Below are 20,086 nucleotides of genomic sequence, written 5' to 3'. Positions count from 1 at the left end.
AGAGATTAAATAATTTGCCACCAGACAGATGTTCTGAAGAGCTAATTAAAAAACTGACAAGTACCCAAGACCTCATATAGTTAGATTTATATTCCATCCTCTACAGGAAGATCACAATCACTACAGCTTAAAATCCCTATATTAAATGATACTTCCAGAAAGTTCATTTTGAAATTAAAAAAAAATGGCATTAAAGACATTCTTAATTATAGAAGTATGTCTCAAATCTGGATGCATATTTTAAAGAAATGGAGAACCTTTTTAAAAATACTTACGCTGGGCCCCATCCCAGACCAATCATATCAACGTCTGGGAGGAGGGTCTCAGTAACAGATTTTTTTTGAACTCTTTAAATGATTTGAATATGCAGCCAGGATTGAGGAACTACTGATCTAGAAATAAAACTATTTTAATCTCTGTATTAATCCTGGGAGACACTACAATGTAATATATGTGAACAGAATAAGAATTGGAGTGAGGTCGGTTTAAGCCGAAAAGACAGGTTGATCACAATCACATACTCCCCTGGGTAAATTACTTAACCTTGTTAAAGGTCAAAGTTTTGTTACCTTTAAAATATGGCTATTAGCTTTTTAATAGATTTTTATGAGGATTGGATGTGAACATTATGTCATAAGTAAAGGACCTGCTATATGCCCAGCATGGAGTAGACACTCAGTAGTCACCCTGGTGGTCACTACCATTTATTTATTTTTTTTTGTTTTTGTTTTTTTGGGTTTTTTTTTTAACATTTATTTATTTTTGAGAGAGAGACAGAGCATGAGTGGGGGTGGGGCGGTGGGTAGAGACACACACACACACACACACATACACACACACACACACACACACACACACACACACACACAGAATCGGAAACAGGCTCCAGGCTCTGAGCTGTCAGCACAGAGCCAGATGCAGGGCTTGAACTTACAAACCGTGAGATCATGACCTGAGCCGAAGTTGGACTCTTAACTGACTGAGCCACCCAGGTGCCCCATCACTACCATTTATTTTTACTAAAATGCTTTGCTGGGAATTTTAAGCCTTTTTCTTAGGTATGCTTATTAATATGAATGAAAAGATTTTGAGTAGAGACACAAAGATGAGCATACATAAACCTAACACAGTCTGCACAATAGAGCATCTTGTCACACTGCAATTTGTAAATACATCATAGTCAGATTCAGCCTGAGTGTACATATCATCAAAGTCATAGAGCGTATAAATTTCCTCCTAGAGATGTTACTGCTCTCTAGAATGAATGCCAATAAACATTCCCAGGTAGCATTTTGCACTTAAGCCAGCAGCTGTGTTTCTTTACAATCACCTGGAAAATGTGGACTTAGCTGTGACGACTTGGGTGCCAAGTAGCTCAATCAATTATATTGCAATATAATTGCCCAAAGGGTCTGAACCTGTAGTTCTATCAGGTGCATTTTGATTATCCACGCTAGCCATGGACAGAAGGAGAGAGGGAAGTTTGCTGTTTTGCCATTCCTTATCTGAGCCCAGGCCCTTGGCTGTGACCTCAGTGGTATATAGACAGACAGTAGGACCAGCAATACAAATGAACCTTGCTGGAGGCCCTGAATACATATTCCTACCTTTTTTTTTTTTTTTAAGAGAGGGGTTTATTTTATTTTATTTTATTTTTTAAATGTATTTATTTGTTTTGTAGAGAGAAAGCAAGCAAGCATGGGGGAGAGGCAGAGATAGAGGGAGAGAGAGACTCCCATGTAGGCTCCAAACTGTCAGCTCAGAGCCTGACATAGGGCTTGATCCCACAAACTGTGAGATCATGACCTGAGCCAAAATCAAGAGTCAGGCGCTTAACTGACTGAGCCACCCAGGCACCTCAGCTCCCACCTTTTTTATGCTGGAAACATGTGTCCTGGCCATAGTGTTCCTTTATTTGTTTGTGGGACTATTTTGGCGGAGCTGAGATGAGGGTCTGGCGCTAAGCCTGTGCTTTCAGCATTTTATCCCTTACTTTTTATTGTAAGCATATGGTAAATATTGTGGTACGTATTAGTGTTTACTCTTCTCCTTGGACTTGTACCTGTCCCCACCACTTACTAGTGTGTGTCTTGAGGTCAGCCAATTACCCCTTCTCAATCTGTTTCCTCAGCTGCAAAATGAAGGAATCAAATACACATATTATTGTGTTCTGCCAATGATAAAATGAAAATATAGTGATAACATTTGTTGAATGTGTATTTCTGAGTAGTTGAGTATTTCACGTGTTCTCACTATTAATATATATTAACTTATAACCACCTGTAAAGTAGATCCCTTAATTCCCTTTTTTACAGATAAGGACACTGAGGTATGGAGTGGTTAAAGTAATTTTTTCAAGGTCACACAGCCAGAAAGTGGAGGAGCTGAGTTTGGCTTCATGCCTGTGCTCAAAACACTGCATACCAGGCCTTTTCATAGAGGGCATGTGGTAAATAATAGTGTTTGCTCCTCTTCTGAGCTTCCTCTGACAATTTCTGATCTGAAATAGGTATGGCATGGCAACAGCACCATGGTTTGCCTGATAGCCATTTACTAAATACTTATTGATAGATTAATTGATAAAACAGTGCTCAGGTTGTGTACAGTTTTGCCTAGTAATGGATTTGTATCATATTGTGTTTATTGACACTTGACCTGCAGAAAACCCTCAGTGACTCTACGTGGCCCCTTAGCATTCAAGGCTCTTCAGTGATCTGGAGTGATCTGCCCTTTCCAACCTCATTATACCTCTGCTATTTATACAAACCTTGCTGGGGTTTAAGCTCAGTTAAGGATGGGACTTATTTGGTCATCTTTTTCTTTGTATGTCTACTACTTGGGGGAATCTGAATAATATTGACGGAATGAATGACTGAATGTGTCTCAGCCATCATGAGCTGCCACATTGTTCCTATGTGCAAAAAAGCAGGTGCTAGCACTTCTTGGCTCTGATGGATCCCTTTGTCCAGCCCCATCCTCCATGATCCCATGTCCTAGTCCTGACCCCAACTAGCTTTTACCAGGTGTTAAACTTTCCAACAGTTTTGCCAGCATCATCCTATCTTTTGTGAAAATGATCCTGCTAGGCTGCCACTAATTGGGCTTAGGTTTTTCTTGTGTTTCTTATAATGATGATGAGTTTTCATAGATTTGTCCACACTTGCATTTCACTCACCTCATTACTGGATTTTGCCAATTTGCACATTAATGAAAGTAAACCCTATTTAAAGGGCATGTTAAGGGGCGCCTGGGTGGTTTGGTCGGTTAGGCGTCCGACTTCATCTCAGGTCATGATCTCGCAGTCCGTGAGTTCGAGCCCCGCGTCGGGCTCTGTGCTGACAGCTCGGAGCCTGGAGCCTGTTTCGGATTCTGTGTCTCCCTCTCTCTCTGCCCCTCCCCTGTTCATGCTCTGTGTCTCTCTGTCTCAAAAATAAATAAACGTTAAAAAAAATTTTTTTTTTAAATAAAAAATAAAAAAAAATAAAGGGCATGTTAATATATGAGTGGAAGTTTAAAAAATACTACTGACTAGTCTAACTTTACATTGTAGGTGAAGGGGGGCCTTTTTAATGCTTAAGGTGTGTTTTTCCTATTACATAAACATGTTTTTCTTCTAATGTATGAAAGAGAAAGGAGCTAAGATTTATTTAGCACCTATGAGGCCTAACACTGCAGTAAGAACTTCTGTTTGTTATTGCGCTTGATCTTCAGAACAATCCTGGAAAGGAATATAGCATGATAAGAACCAGGCTTTGATGTCAGAAAGACCTAGGTGTGGCCCCCAACCCACCCACTGCATGATCTTGGGGAAGTCTCTTAATGATCTTGGCAGGTCAGGTCTAGTGACCCAGAAGAGGTCCTACAGGATGAGCCAAGAGGATCTCTGGCTGAGCTTAGGATGGAAATCAAATGCAAGCCAGCAGGAGGTGAAAGCAGAACTTACTGATGATGTAGAGAGAGCAGATACAGATGGAGGGTCCAGGAGACTCAGAAAAGAAAGGAGCATGAGTCTTGTCTTTGTTTCAGGTCTGGGGGTTTTGATTAAGGATAGGTGGTCCAGTGGTGTATGTACTCTCTCAAGAATCCAGGAACTGTGAGACAAAGACAAAGACCCAGGTGTCATTCATGGGAACCAAGGGTCCTTGGTAAAAAGATGTCTAGTGCTGGTGGTCTGGAATATGCATATAGTTTAACACACCTAGTAAAAGCCAGTTGGTAAAAGCCAGGATGTCTCATCTGGTCCTTCCTTAGATGTTATCTCTTCTAGAGAAATCATTAACTCCTTGTCCCTTACAAGGAGGGCATGAGCTATATGCATTGTGAGGTGTGTGTAAAGCAGAGTAGGGGGGTGCAGATGTTGGCAGAAATAGAAACAGGAAAGGGAGAAGAAAGCAGATTTTTATGGAGTCCTTCAGTTTCCCTGTCTCAGGAATCTACCTAAACTTAAGTTTTCTTATCTATAAATAGATATAATGACATCCATTTGGTATTTGAGGTGAGATTTTATTGCTTTCTTCCCTACACACAAACAATCGCCAAATGGGAACAAAAGTGTTGGTTTATTAATGGCTAGATAAGCAACCAAAGTTGCTTGGTTAAAACCAACCAAATGTAGGGGTTCTGCAGAGAGATGTACTGGCCCATGAGGCCAGGGCTCAGAAGGCTGAGTGAAGCTACTCATTTCCACTTTCCTGGAACTGGAGACAGTGGAGGACCTGGACCTTCTAATTGGTCACATAAATAAGTGGCTGGGCTCAAGAGCAAACATGGAGCTGAGTCTCTCCCAAAGAGCCAGGCTCTTTCTAGGTCAGATTGCTGCCCGAGAGCAGATAGTTCAGTTGTGACCCCTGGGCATAATAACTGGCAGAGGAAGACGAGCAGAAGGCATGCCAAGCCTGGGTAAAGACGTGAAAGCGCAGTAAACCACCCAGCAGGGAACAGGGCAGAGGAAGCTGTTCTCTGTGGAATGGCTTTCAGGGAATGGGCACATATAGGAGCAAAAAGTAGCAAGGCCATCCTCAGGCCCAGCCTAACAATAACCGCAAAATCAGTGAGAACACAAACCAAACCCTTACTTCATAGGGCTTTAAATGGGATTAAGTAAATTATGTGTATAAAGTGCCCGGCATGAACACACTGGGCAAGCACCAATGACCACTATAACCTTTAAAGAGAAGCAGTTGTTCATCAGGTAAGTAGTGTCATCAAGACCATTGCATAGATGGAATGGAATGCATAGAGGAATGGAAGGCTCAGAGACATGAATTCTGGTATGGTATAAAAACCAGTAACAACAACAAGAACATCACAAACAAGCAAAACATAATTTTACCTTGTTTTAGATTTGGGAACCCTTGGAAGCATTTTTTTTTTTTTTTTGTTAAGGGTCTGGACATGAAAGAAAATAATCAGAGGAAATGTCCTGGAACTCCAAAAGTTACTTTAAGCTTTCATAGGAGGTGAGCTCGGAAGTGGACTTGAAGGATGGGGAACATGCTAATGAATATTTGCATCCAATGTCATTAGCCACAGGTGCCATTTGGAAACCATCACCACTTCTTACGTTTTCCACGTAGTATGACTTCATGCAGTGATCTCAAAATGTATCAACAACTGACATACATAAAAAGCTCAGAGATCAGAAGTTATACTTCAGATTGGACAAGGTCTTGCAGTGAAACAAGTTGACAAGAAAGTCCTTATCTCTTTATATTGACTATGATGAAACATGTCAGAGAAGTTTAACAAATTTGACTTTACCGGAGATCAAGGTTTTTTGTTTAGGATGCCAGTAGTAAATATTCTGTATTTCTCTGCTTTCTATTAGCAGGGGGAAAAAAAGCTATTTAATCTAGATTAACCTAATAAAGAGCATATTTGAGATTTAAATGTTTGCTCCACATTTTCCCCAAATTAAAGCTTATTTTATTCTTGAACACAGATTCAAATTTCTGATGTCATTTTTCTTTGAAGAGTTATATCCATCTGGATTGTCTAGGTAATATCACAGTAATAACCTTAAATGTAGTGACGTCAAACAATAGGGTCATAATTCTCACTTGGTGCTACATGCATCATCACGGGCCACTCGGCTCCTCTTGATTCCCATTCATAGACCTAGGACAAGAGAATTTCCATCTTTGTGCTTCCACGATTTCAGAAGCAGGGAGAAATAAGCATGGCAAATTAAGCATTGCCTTTTATTGCTTCTATACAAAAGGGAGACACATCACTTCTCACATGTCATTGTCCAATGAAAGTCACATATCCGTGATTAACTTCAAAGAGGTCAGAGCAGTCCACTTCTCCCATTTGACCGAAAGGCAGACAGCCAGAAAATACTTATAAAATCACTAATGACCGCTGTAAGAGGTGTCTTATTATTCCTATTTCATATCAATGTCACGAAAGTAGTATGTGGAAGAGGGCAATTATGAACCTAAGTTAGACTGAAGACTTATGTATCTTATATAATATTATGCTTTACTGTAAGAGTATGTAAAAATGAGAAAGTTGACCTCTACCTTCATTTCAACCTACTAAAAGTAAGTGAGACTAACAAACAGTATTTCTCTGAAGTAACAAAATAAATATATCTGCTTTTGTGAAGGAATGAAAAGTAAAGCTTCTCAAAGGAATGTGAGGCAGGGGAGGAGAAAGAAGATGCGTTGATAGGGCCTCCAAGAGATACTTAAATGAGTTGCCAAAAATATTGCTCTTTTGTCATACATAGGTCTCTGCTTCAGCATTATTTTAAAATATTGATAAGAAAAACTTTTGGGGGGGGGCGGTGCCTGGGTGGCTTAGTCGATTAAACATCTGACTTTGGCCCAGGTCATGATCTCACAGTTTGTGGGTTCGAGCCCCACCTTGGGCTCTGTGCTGTCGGTTCAGAGCCTGGAGCCTGCTTCAGATTCTGTGTCTCCTTGTCTCTATGCCCCTCCCCCACTCATGCTCTGTCTGTCTCTCAAAAAATGAATAAACGTTAAAAAAAGAAAAAAAGAAAAACAAAAGAAAAACTTAAAAAAAAATTTTTTTTTTAACGTTTATTTATTTTTGAGGCAGAGAGAGACAGAGCATGAACAGGGGAGGGTCAGAGAGAGGGAGACACAGAATCTGAAACAGGCGCCAGGCTCTGAGCTGTCAGCACAGAGCCCGACGCAGGGCTCGAACTCACGGACCATGAGATCATGACCTGAGCCAAAGTCGGCCGCTTAACTGACTGAGCCACCCAGGCGCCAAGAAAAACTTTTTATTTATTTATTTATTTTTACCCCATCTGTAGGAGAATATAAACATTGATGAAGCCTCCAGATGCCTGGTGAAACATATACTTGCAAACGAGTGTGACCTGATGGAGTCCATTGAGCCGGACGTCGTGAAGCCCCATCTCACATCACCCAAGATTGTCAGCTGCTCCAGCTGTGCCAAATCCTAGTAGGCTTCTTTGCTGGCATATGATGGAAATAATCCCATTTATCTCATGTCTCAGTTCTTATCAACTTGAGTAAATGTCAGGATAGGGATACACATGCAGCAAGCCAAAGATCTATGCCTGTATATTTCCTATAAGAGAGAAAAATAGCAAATGTTCTTTTCATGTTTTTCCCAGCATCAGCACAGTGTTTACGAGCTTGTTAAATATTTAGTCTGTTCCAAAATTCTGTCTTGTAGCCGACCACAGTTCTGGAGGGCCACAGTTCTGGAGGGCCAGCGTCTGCCCTGTTATTTTCTTCTTGGATTCGGCCATGGCCTCTAGTCTTAAAGAGAAAGGGGAGAAGAGCAGACTAGCTGTCAAGTTCAGCACTGGCTTTCACTTTGCCCCTGGTGCCTTTGTCCAGATTTCAATACACTCTCTGCTGGGCTGACAGGCCTATTAAGTAGAAACGTTTTTTTTCTCCAGAGATGACCTCCGTTTCCAACAGCCCTAAGAGTTGTCTCTGATTTAGCCCTTCAGAGTTGAGTACACAGGCTTCCTGTGCTTTTCTTGCTTTTATTGTCCCTTGCCATGCCCTGAATGTTGGTTTAAGTGAAAACTGTATGAAAAGACCTGCCTCCATATGTGCCTTTCTGTTCACTTTCTCTGACTTAAGCCGTGGGGCTCTTCTGTTCATGTAATATATATTATATATATTTTCACAAGTGGAAAATAAAACATTACAAGATGCTGTTTCCCTATTTCTGAAAATGCTTTAAGTGTCTTAATACTGTGATTTTTTTTTGACTGTGTAGCCATGGTTCTCAAGACCCATTTCTAAAATTTTTTTCAAAATGCAATGAGAAAAATACACTTAAAGGAACTTCTGGGCACTATTATACTTAGATGAGTCTATCTATTGTTCATTTCAGCATTTAGGTCAAGCAGTGTATCTACATTTTCTTGGTTAAGGAGAGGAATATATTTTCATATGTTGTAATCAAGAATATGGTCTAATAGCAGACCAATCAACATGCAAAGAAACAACTAAAATATGCATGATAATATTTTGGTTTACCCAATGGCTATGGTGCTGATATGCTGAAGATAGGTACTGCTTTTTTTTTTTTTTTTCCATTTATTTACTTTTGAGAGACAGAGCAAGACAGAGCATAAGCGGGGAAGGGCAGAGAGAGGCGGGGACACAGAATCCAAAGCAGGCCCCAGACTCTGAGCTGTCAGCACAGAGCCCAACGCGGGGCTCGAACTCACGCACTGCGAGATCATGACCTGAGCAGAAGTCAGAGGCCTAAGCGACTGAGCCACCCAGGCGCCCCAGGTACTGCTTTTTAATAGCATTTAACGGCGTTGGTATTCATATTATACTCACGGGAGCTTTGTCTTTTGTAGCAGATATTTTTGTGTGTCCTACCCATATTATCTTGGCATTCACTGTTTCTGTAAGTACCAACCACTCAGCTTCTTATTGTTGTTTGTGACCTATTCCCTGAGGCCATTCTCTGGCCTTTGGAGCACTTGACATGTGAGGCAGACAGATGAGACGTTCCAGGAGTTAATGTCTACAGGAGTAGCTCTCAACCAAGGATAGCAGGAAGTGGGAGATGAGTATCCTGGGTTCCTGGGAACCACATTCTTTTTGTTGTTGTTGTTTTATTTTTTTTTAATATTTATTTATTTTTGAGAGACAGAGCATGAGCAGGGGAGGGGCAGAGAGAGAGGGAGACACAGAATCCAATGCAGGCTCTAGGCTCCGAGCTGTCAACATAGAGCCCCATGTGGGCTCAAACCCATGAACTGTGAGACCATGACCTGAGCCAAAGCTGGACACTCAACTGACTCATCCTGAGGCATACTTTATACAGCCTCACAGGGGTCCAAGTGGGATTAAGCCCTGGCTCTCACAGGGGAAACCTGCCATCTGACTCATCCTGTATGGGCTTCCTTTCCTTTTTTCCTCACTTCCTCCCTCCTTTACTGGTCACTGCTGGGTTCACTTCCTAAATAAACTTTCACTGAAATCCTTGTTTCAGGGTCTTATGGGGAAACCCAAACCCAGTCTACATTAGTTGGGACATAGGTGCCCTAAGAAGCAGATTCTCAACACCAGCTTCTTGAACTGAATCATTCATCACCCAGGTGGTAGCAAGGACCCCCTTGCTGGTAGACAATGTGGTGGAGCTAATCCCTAGCAAGCTGTAGCACCATAATTACTAAAATTGTCATCACGTGGATTGGGATAGAATCTAGATGGAAGGAAAGTCTATTGCTCTTGGGTTTCAAAGACAGATTATGGAGTTAACTTCCAGAAACTCTGTAGGAGAAAACACTATAGAGTTGATTCAGCTAACGCTCAACTCAGGATTTGGTGTATAATCTTGAAGACCTCCAAACAGCAATCAAAATAATCCTCATTTCCCTTAGCTACAGGATAGACAGGATGGATGCTGAAAATCAGGCCTAAGATTTTAGGAGAAGCAGACTTTTATTTTTATTTATTTTTAATGCTTATTTATTTATTCTGAGAGAGAGAGAGCACACCCACAAAAAGAGTGGGGTTGAGAGATAGAGAATCCCAAGCAGGCTCTGAGCTGACAGCACAGAGCCTGATATGGGGCTCAAACTCACAAACTGTGAGATCATGACCAGAGCCGAAATCAAGTCAGATGCGTAACCAGCTGAGCCACCCAGGCTCCCTGAGAAGCAGACTTTTAAAAGAGGCTGACCCCACAGAGCTAGCAAATTTCCTCCACTAAAATCAGAATTTTTATAGGAAAGAAATCATACACTGAAATATAGAAGGAGATAATTTGGATGGATGCTCTTAAGAATCTTGAACCCAAAGATTGTTCTGAAACTGTGGCCCAGAAAAAAGACCTTTACCCTTTCCTGGGGGGAGAATAGCCACTTGTCACATAAAAGCTCCACCTGAGTAGGATGTTTTAGAAGGTGATGCTTTTCCTTCTCAAGTTCTGCTCCCATCTTCCCTCATTGCTTCCAGACAAATAACTAGAATCAAGTCTCAGTGTGAACAGTCTCAGAGAAGAAAACTATGCTCTATGTTGCAGGGTGAAAAGGATTATTAATCAAATGAACTACAAAGCCTGACTAATAAGTATGGGTAGGAAGCTGGAGAACGTTCTTGAATTGGTCTTAAGATGCTGCATCAGGGAGGACAGAATGTAGCACCAGATGATGGATAATCTATTTCTATGAGAGCACTCTTTAATGAGTTAATTTTTAACATTCTGGCAAGGAAACCTGGAGCTGATCCCAATGTGCTACTAGAATAGCTCTTTGAAGCTTGGAAACAATGTTGGCCTAAAATAAATGATGTGGAGATGCCAGAACTACCTTGGCAAAGTATTAGAGAAGAGCTCTAAGGTCTCAAAGAGGTGGGCATATTATAATGTATTTATTTTGTAATATCAGAGAAACTCCCAGCTGATTATGTTCCTCAGGAGAGCCCAGAAGACACTCCCTTCACTAAAACAATGAGTGTCCCCCAAACAGGGATACCAGCATCAATGAGAAGCTCACTGGTGGTTGTTCTCTGTGCCAGATTTGAGACTGTAAGTATGTTGCTGTGTTCACTGGGAATGACACCAACATGGTTAAGGTTCAATATGTGGTATTAGCATATTTAGTGCTGGGTCCTGGATCTTGAGCATCAAAAGGTGGAAGTGGAAGTAAAGCCTCCTACTATCTCTTTAAAAAATCAACTTAAGAAAGTGAGCTTCCCCTTTGTACTTCAGGCTCTGCAAAGTTAGAGGTCTTGATCATTCTACCAGGGGACATAGTAAAGATTCCGCCAAATCTATAGCTTCTTCAGCTGCTGCCTGATGTTTTTGGCTCCTCATGCCTACGGGCCTGTTGTTAGAGAAGGTTGTTAACTATACAGGCAGGGGAAGGTCATCCTTATTACCAAGAGGAGAGGGTTGCTGCTAAATAATGAAACAGGGAAGAGTATGTCTGGAAATCCTGGGGCTCATTGGAGTGCCTCTTGATGCTTCCATGCCTAGTGAGAACTAAAAGGGCAATTGCGGTGATAACATCTGGAAGAGTACAAGTAACCAGGGACTCACACTCTCAGGAACAAAGCTCTGCATGCACCACATCATGACCCTCAGCTAGGAGCAGGTTGGTCAAGGGACAGAAGTGGTAGAGGAGGGAAATGCTGCATGTCAATGATGGTCTCAAAATTAACTACAGCAGTGGAAATGGGAGCGTATCCCACCAACCCTTTATTGTGAGTTCTCTGGTGCTCTCCCTCTGTCTTTGGGAATTATGACCAATGACTTCCTTAAAAACATCAGTGAAAGGACAGACTGAACTTAACATTAGCATAAGTGAATCTGAGAAATGCAAGGTATGGGCTACAGTAGTCAACAGCGGAGGAAATACCTGTGTCCGCCCAGCACATGGCTTCCAATTGCAGTCCTCTGAAACTCTGCCTAAAAGCATTCCCCAGGTGCATGGAGTGTATTTGTTTTGCATGCTGGACAGGCCAGAGTGCTACAGAGTTAGTTATCACCTCTAGGAGCAGTCTCATCTGAGACTGACAAACAGGCAGATAAGTACTTCAGTATCGTCCCCGGCTCAGGTGGGATAAATCTGAGGCTAACTCTATGAACCCTCAGAGGTCCCAGATGGGATTGAGGCAGAATTTCACACAGTGGTGACCTGCTCATTACCACAACTGTTTTGGTTTCCCTTCCTTGCCTGTCCTGGTTCTCTACTCCTCTGCCAGTGCTTCCAAGGATCATCTCCCAGTGAGGACATTTCCATTTTTGATTGACCTTCAAATGCTAATAATTCCTTTTTTAATGTTTATTTACTTATTTTGAGGGGAGGAGGGGTAGATTGAGAGGGAGAGAGAATCCCATGCAGGCTCCTCACTGTCAGCCCAGATCCTGACATGGGCTTCAAACTCACTGTCAGATCATGACCTGAGCCGAAATCAAGAGTCAGAGGCTTAACCGATTGTGCCCCCTAGGCTCCCCCAACTGCTAATAGTTCTTAAAACATCAGAGCATCCAGGCAATAATTTTCATTACCATGGAATCTCTAATTCACTGTTTTTCTTTCTAAATATCCTCTGAAATGTGGTGTTTAAAATAAGCATGGTAAGATTCGAACTGTCTTCTAACCCTCACCCAACATAGAAAATTGTTATTTACAGCCATCAAAATGAGTATTCATTGATTTATTGATTCCTTTACTCCCTCAACAAATATTTATTGAACAATTAGTATATTCCCAGCACTTGGCTAGGCACTTTTCCGAAGACACAAATGACTAAGTCATGGTCTCAGATCTTAAGGTGTTATGATCAGGTAGGAAACTCAAATATGTAAGTAATCTACAATGTATCAAGAGAGAAGTCAAATGTCCAAACTGAGATATTTCTTCTGAAAACATAAGTTGTTTTTAAATGCAGGGACTTCAGTTCCAATTGTGTTTAAGGAAATAGAATATATGTTCCTACCATTCTCTTCCTAAAACACCAGGATCTAGCCACACTAGACTATTTTGTTCAGCTAGGGCTTCCTAATGTTTACAATATTCTTTGCTTTTTTTTTTTTTTTTTTGCCTGGAAATCCTACCCATTCTTCAAGGATCGGCATAATGACACAGACTTTGTAGACTTGTAGGTCTCTGTAATTCAAATCTCTTCCTATACTTGCTCAACTCGACTCTGTTGTCACTCACATGCCACATTATAGTGATATATTATCTGTTATTTATAGAACATGTACTATGGGACAGTCATTGATATGTAAGCTCACCATTATTATGTCATTAAAAAAATTTGTTTTTAATGTTTATTCTTGAGACAGAGACAGAGCGTGAATGGGAGACGGGCAGAGAGAGAGAGGGAGACACAGAATCTGAAACAGGCTCCAGGCTCTGAGCTGTCAGCACAGAGCCCGATGCAGGACTAGAACCCACAAACTGTGAGATCATGACCTGAGCCGAAGTCAGATGCTTAACCGACTCAGCTACCCAGGCACCCCTATTATGTCATTTAATCCCCACAACAATCCTTCATAGAACTACTCATTTTCCTATTTTATATATGAAGACATTGAAACACAGAGACACTGAGCAACTTGCCAAAACTCACACCACTACAGACTGGCAAGGCAAGGATTCCAACCCAGGCAGCCTAATTACAATGTCCCCACTCTTAACTGTTAGGCTAGTAAATCGTAGACAGTCTGACATTTCTGGAGGGGGCAATGTTCTGAATGCAGAGCACAATAGTCAGCCCAGGAAATGCTAGCAGAGTTTACCATATGCTGGCACTGGAGAGATCGTGTCATCTTGTCCTGTGCTAATACATGAAAAACACTTAGCATGGTGCCTAAACCATAGTAAGTAATTGATACATTTGGTTATTATGATACTAGCCTGTCTGCTATTTATTTATTAAATAGAAGTAGTAAGAACAAAGCTGTCAGATAAAAATGGCAGATATTTTTGGAGGTATCAAAATTAGGACCACAACAAATCTATAGAGATAGAAAGATTACTTGTCCCCTAGGCTTAAAGGATTAGGCATGACTGCTGAAAGGTATACGTTTTCTTTTTGGGGGTAATGGTAATGTTCTAAAATTGATTGTGGTGATGCTTGCACAACATTGTGAATTTACGGAAATGCATTGAATGGTACACTTTAATTGGATGGAATGTATGATATGCAAATAAATAATAAAGTTGTGATAAGAAAAAAAAGCGGGGCCATAGGAGAAAGCAGTACACAGTTATTGACTCCCCTAGTACATTACCTTACCTCACCACGGAGAATAGTCCTGCTTTTATTCCACGGGGCGGAATCTCATGAGCTGCCCTTTACCACTGCTGACATCTGCCTGGTTAGTCATCACTTCTGAATTCATGACTTGCTCTCAGATGTTGGAACCAGTGTTATACGTGGATTTAGATCAGCTGCATCTGAGCTGTTTCCATCTGAAAATATCCTTTTGTTTTCTGGGCCCCAGGCACATACAATTCTCCAACATTAAAAAAGAGTAGGAGAAATCTCAACAGAAAGGTCAGAGGTGCTGATGGACTTAGCTTAATTCTCAAAGATGAGGGCAAAATGAATCTGGGAAGTGTATATACACTATCTCACTGCCTTGATGACTAAAAATTTCCATTTCAACAAACCAACTTATTTTGTTCAATTGTATTGATTTTCAGACTGTTAATCTCCAGATCCAGGCCTTGGTATATTCCTAAGTGCAATGTACTCGTAATTAATGGTAGACATAAGACTCTGGAATTCAAAATTCCAAATGGCCCTAATTATGCTTTCTATTAGGACAGAATTTTCTTTAAAAAAGACTTAAAAAACCTTATTAAAGTGTTTTTTTCCCCAAATGTGAAATATCAAAGCATTCTATTACTTATAATACAATACAATGTTTTCTGTTTTTTCTTGAACTGCTTTTAAGAATACCTTATGCCAGATGTATAACATCAGTCACTTTGTATTCATTGAAGTCCTTAATCAAACAGCTATGAAGTGACTGCTCTGAACAAGTTGCTGTATTTAGTGTGTTTAAGAAGATCGCGTGTCAAGGTCTCTGCTTAATATATGTTAGTTTCTTTCCTTTCTCTGTGATAGTTGTTGTCATGGAAACCTGAGGACTAAAAGTCATGGGTCCCTGATCTTTAAGTTTGCTATTTCCTTGGGGAGATAGGGATGGGTTAACAAGACAGACAAAAGATACATTTATGGATCAAAAAAAAAAGTTATTTCTGTTTCTACTACATGACATTCTTCATTTTTATTTGATCATTATAATAAATGTTAATAGTTATTGCTCAGGTCTTATATCTTTTCTAAACATAATGTCGTTTTATCATCATGACCACCCTATGGGGGCGGGGGTGATTTCACAATTTGTAGATAAAAAAACAGGATGATAGAGACCAATGTTCATGTATATCATATGATTCTGGCAGGATTTCTAGTCAGTGTATCTACCCTTTTGGCATAGTGGGCTAATCAGAGTACTTCATTCTTCCTGGCTGAAGTGACAGATCTAGGGGTATGTTAGTGATTCAGCTGAACCATTCAAAGGTCTTTTTTGTGCCTAATGTGCCTCCCCCACCCCACAAAACTTTTTTTTTTTTAATTTTTTTAATGTTTACTTATTTTTGAGAGACAGAGAGAGACAGAGTGTGAGCAGGGGAGGGGCAAAGAGAGAGGGAGACACAGAATCCGGAGTTGGCTCCAGGCTGAGCTGTCAGCACAGAGCCCGATGCAGGGCTCAAACTCACAGACTGTGAGATCATGACCTGAGCTGAAGTCTGATGCTCAACCAACTGAGCCACCCAGGCGCCCCCACAAAGCTTTACGAAAGAGGACCACAGGAAATGGCCATCATTTTCTCACCCCATGGGACATGTGACAATTAGGTGAGCACATGCCAATACATAGATGAAGAATCAAGAATGAGAGAAAGGAGGGCGGGGAGAAATGAAAACCCCATCTGAGTCCCTTAGTCCAGCTGTGCTTGAATCCTAATTTAACCTTTAACTTTGCAGTTGTGCAATGCAATAAATTCCTCTTTGGTTCTTTGTTCATTTTTTCAGGGCAGATTGATTTGATTTTCTGCCACTTGTAACTCAGATGCCCCTAACTAACATGGCCACATGGCCATTAAAAGTGGAGCTAGTGATGTTGAGCATCTTTTCATGTGTCTGTTGGCCATCTACATGTCTTCTTTAGAACAATGTCCATTCAGGTCCTCTGCTCATTTTTAGATTGGATTATTTGTGGATTTTTCTCTGTGTTGAGTTGTATAAATTCTTCTTATATTTTGGATATTAACCCCTTATTGAATATATCATTTGCAAACGTCTTCTCCCAATCAATAGGTTGCCATTTTGTTTCATTGATGGCTTCCCTTACTGTACAAAAGCTTTTTATTTTGATGTAGTCCCAATAGCTTAATTTTGCTTTTGTTTCCCAGAGGAAAAAAAATGTAGAAAAATGTTTCTATGGCTGATGACAAAGATATTGCCTGTGTCTTCCAGGAATTTTATGGTTTCAGATCTCACATTTAGGTCTTTAACCTATTTTGAGTTTATTTCTGTGTATGATGTAAGAAAGTGGTACAGTTTCGTTATTTGCATGAAGCTGTCTAGTTTTCCCAGGATCATTTTTTTTCTTTTTTTCCTTTTTTTAAAATTTAAATTTTACTTAGTTAACATACAGTGCAATATTGGTTTCAGGAGTAGAATTCAGTGATTAATCACTTACATGTAATAGTGCTCATCACAACTACCCTCCTTAGTATCTATTCCTCATCTAGCCCATCTTCCACACACCTCCCTCTTTCAACCCATAGTTTGTTCTCTATCATTAAGATCCCTTGTGGTTCCAACATCATTTGTTGAAGAGACTTTTTTCCATTGTATATTTTTGCCTCCTTTGTTGTAGATTAATTGACCATATAATCATTGTTTAATTCTGGACTCTCTATTCTGTTCCACTGGTACATGTGTCTATCTTTGTGCCAATACTATATTATTTCAATTACCACAGATTTGTAGTATATCTTGAAATCTAGAATTGTGATACCCTCAGCTTTGTTTTTCTTTCTTAAGGTTGGTTTGGCTGTTCATCACTACTTACCAAGGAAATGCAAGTTAAAACCACAATGAGATATAACTTTATACCTGTCAGAATGGCTAAAATAAAAAGCACAAGAAACAGGGATGCCTGGGTAGCTCAGTTGGTTAAGCTTCCGACTTCGGCTAAGGTCATGATCTCACAGTTCGTGAGTTCAAGCCTCACATGAGGCTCTGTAGTGTCAGCACGGAACCTGCTTTGGATCCTCTCTCTCTCTCTATCTGCCCCTCCTCTGCTCACACTCTTTCTCTCTCAAAAATAAATAAACGTTAAAAAACCACACACTCACAAGAAACACAAGTGTTGGCATGGTTGTAGGGAAAAAGGAATCCTTGTACACTACTGGTAGGAATGCAAACTGGTGCAGCCACTGGGGAAAACAGTATGATGTTCCTCCAAAAATTAAAAAAGAATTACCATGTAATTCAGTAATTCCACTACTGGATGTTTCTTCAAAGAATATGGAAACACTAATTTGAAAATTTTACGCACCTCTGTTTATTGCAATATTATGTACAATAACCAAGTTATGGAAGCAGTCTAACTGTCCATTGGTAGATGAGTGAACAAAGAAGAACAAAGAAGATGTGATATTATATATTATATATATAATATATATAATGGAATATTATTCATCCATAAAAATTAATGAAATCTCTCCATGTGCAACAACATGGATGGAACTAGAGAATATAATGCTAAATAAAATAAGTCAGAGAAAGATAAATGCCATATGATCTCACTTAGATGTGGAATTTAAGAAACAAAACAACTGAACAAACAAAGGAAGAGACAAACAAACAAACAAACAAACACACACAAAAACCATAATCTTAAATCCAGAGAACAAAGTAGGGGTTGCTAGAGTGGAGGTGGGTGGGTGGGATAGGTGAAATAGAAGAGATTAAGAGTACATTCCTGATGGTAAGCCCTGAGAAAAGTACAGAATTGTTAAATCAAACTGTAGACCTGAAACCAATGTAACACTATATGTTAATTATATTTGAGTCAAAAAAAGGGGAGTTAAGTCTTGTACCCAGTGTGTCTGTGTACATGGTCCTCACGGTCCATGTTCTTGACCATAATGTTTATTTAAAATAACAGCTCCCACTTAAATGGAAGACTTTTATAGGCATTGGAAGTTTAACTTCAAATATTCTTCTAGAAGGGAAATATATGAAGACATAGTCAATGGAAGAACAGGTGCTTCATGCTAATAATAACTAAACAGTCAGTATCCCCAAAATAAATATATAAATAGTGACAAGTGGCTTACAGAATAAAAATAAAGCACATAAATACTTTTTTGGACTAGATGATATCATGAAATTACTGTAGAGGAAGTTCTAATAGACATATCATACCACATGTTGTATTTAAATTAACATTTAAAAATTAATATAAAAATGTTTTAAGCAGATGGTGTTTGCCTACATAAATCAGGAGGTAGTTATTCTTAAAAGTCTATAAAGTATGATCTGGGAATCTCTCTTTTAAAGAGAGAGAGAATATGGAGAGGGATCAAAGAAGGATGGAAAAAAAACTTGTGAAAGTGTAAAGTAATGTGGGGTCATAGAGTTTCCCAAAAGAAGCATGAGAAGGAATTTGATAAATGCCTGAAATACTGATTACTTTTAACAAAAGTGACATTCAACTATAATCTTTGGCAAAAGAAAATGAGAGGACAAAATTTAAGCTGCATTCAGAAATGCTTTGTTTAGACATAAGTACACAAAGAACTACAGTGAGGAGGTGGGGGACACGATCGCTTGAATAGGACAAGGAAAGGCAATAATGCTCAATCACAGGTGCTGAAAAATACTCGTAGTAAATTATTATTTAAAATGCCATTTGTTTGGGGCACCTGGGTGGCTCAGTCCATTGAGTGTCCAACTTCCCCTTAGGTCATGATCTCACAGTTTGTGAGTTTGAGCCCCGCGTTGGGCTCTGTGCTTGACAACTCAGAGCCTGGAGCCTGCTTCAGATTCTGTGTCTCCCTCTGTCTCTTTTCCTCCCCCTCTTATGCTCTGTCTCTCTCTGTCTCAGAAATAAATAAACATCAAAAAAATTTAAAAAAATAACATTTGTTTGACACCTACTTTGTGCCAACGAAATACATACGCTACTTAATCTCCATAGCAACAGAGATATTTAGAAACTCCTAATCAGAGATATTTAGAGACTCACTGAAGGTCACACAGCTAGCAAGTGACAGAGCCACTCTTCAGACTCAAGACTGGCTGACTCAAAGACTTTATTTTCAATATGCCTCCATATGACTATATTTTATATGACCATATGTTTAGATGGCACTGATTTTTAAAACATATATTTATTTCGTAGATGTATCAGTTAAGGTTCAGTAAAGAAACAGACATGATACAGTCAGTTGAAAGGGAACATTTAACATAAGGAATTATTAGCCAATAAAAGGAGGTTAATTATGGACAGTTAAAAAGAACTCTACAGGAATGTCAGGTATAGGGAAAAGCCACCACTTTTGTGGCTGAAGGAGAGCATCCAAAGAAGGAAAACACTTGGCAGAGCCTGGCCGCTTCCCACCTCTTGCCTGAGGCTGACATCAGACCTTGTTGGAGATGGTATGGCTGAGGTCCATTGGATGGTGGAGGAGTTCACTTAGGCTGAGGAGTAGAAAACCACTTGCTGGGAGGTTGCTGGCTGGTGTGCCACTGACACTCACTGGGAGGTGTGCACCTGTAGGTCTCCATCATTGCCAGGACCGTCTGGCAAAAAACCTGTCTGCTGGCAGCATTGGTTCCGAGAAAACAATCCCCTCCTTCCTACAGTACTTCTCCACAGCACCCTGCACTGGCAAAGCCTTTACACTGCGCCTGCTGGCAAAGGAGAAATATTTGTAGTGTCCAGTTCTAGAATCATAATGCAAGGAAAAGACGGTGGATTTGGAACACAGAGGCAGTAAGTTGATAACAGGCAGTGTGTTAACTAGGCTAAGTCATGATAACTGTGAAAACAAATAACTA

The 20,086-nt window shown here is 40.1% G+C and overlaps 1 protein-coding gene across 1 annotated transcript in view; it reads left to right on the top strand.

The window, feature by feature from the left end:
- The window catches only part of RAB38 (RAB38, member RAS oncogene family), a 57,243-nt gene extending 49,065 nt beyond the window's left edge, over nucleotides 1-8,178 (top strand). The window contains exon 3 of the mRNA XM_019450043.2: nucleotides 7,286-8,178. Within this exon, the coding sequence (XP_019305588.1) occupies nucleotides 7,286-7,438 (153 nt within the window). The 3' untranslated portion in view covers nucleotides 7,439-8,178. The remainder of the gene's footprint in view (nucleotides 1-7,285) is intronic.
- Nucleotides 8,179-20,086: the final 11,908 nt, after the last annotated feature.

The sequence above is a fragment of the Panthera pardus genome, unplaced genomic scaffold (assembly GCF_024362965.1).
Source record: "Panthera pardus isolate Hobbes unplaced genomic scaffold, ASM2436296v1 HiC_scaffold_12, whole genome shotgun sequence".
NCBI lineage: Eukaryota > Metazoa > Chordata > Mammalia > Carnivora > Felidae > Panthera > Panthera pardus.
This window is presented reverse-complemented; position numbering and strand designations above follow the sequence as displayed.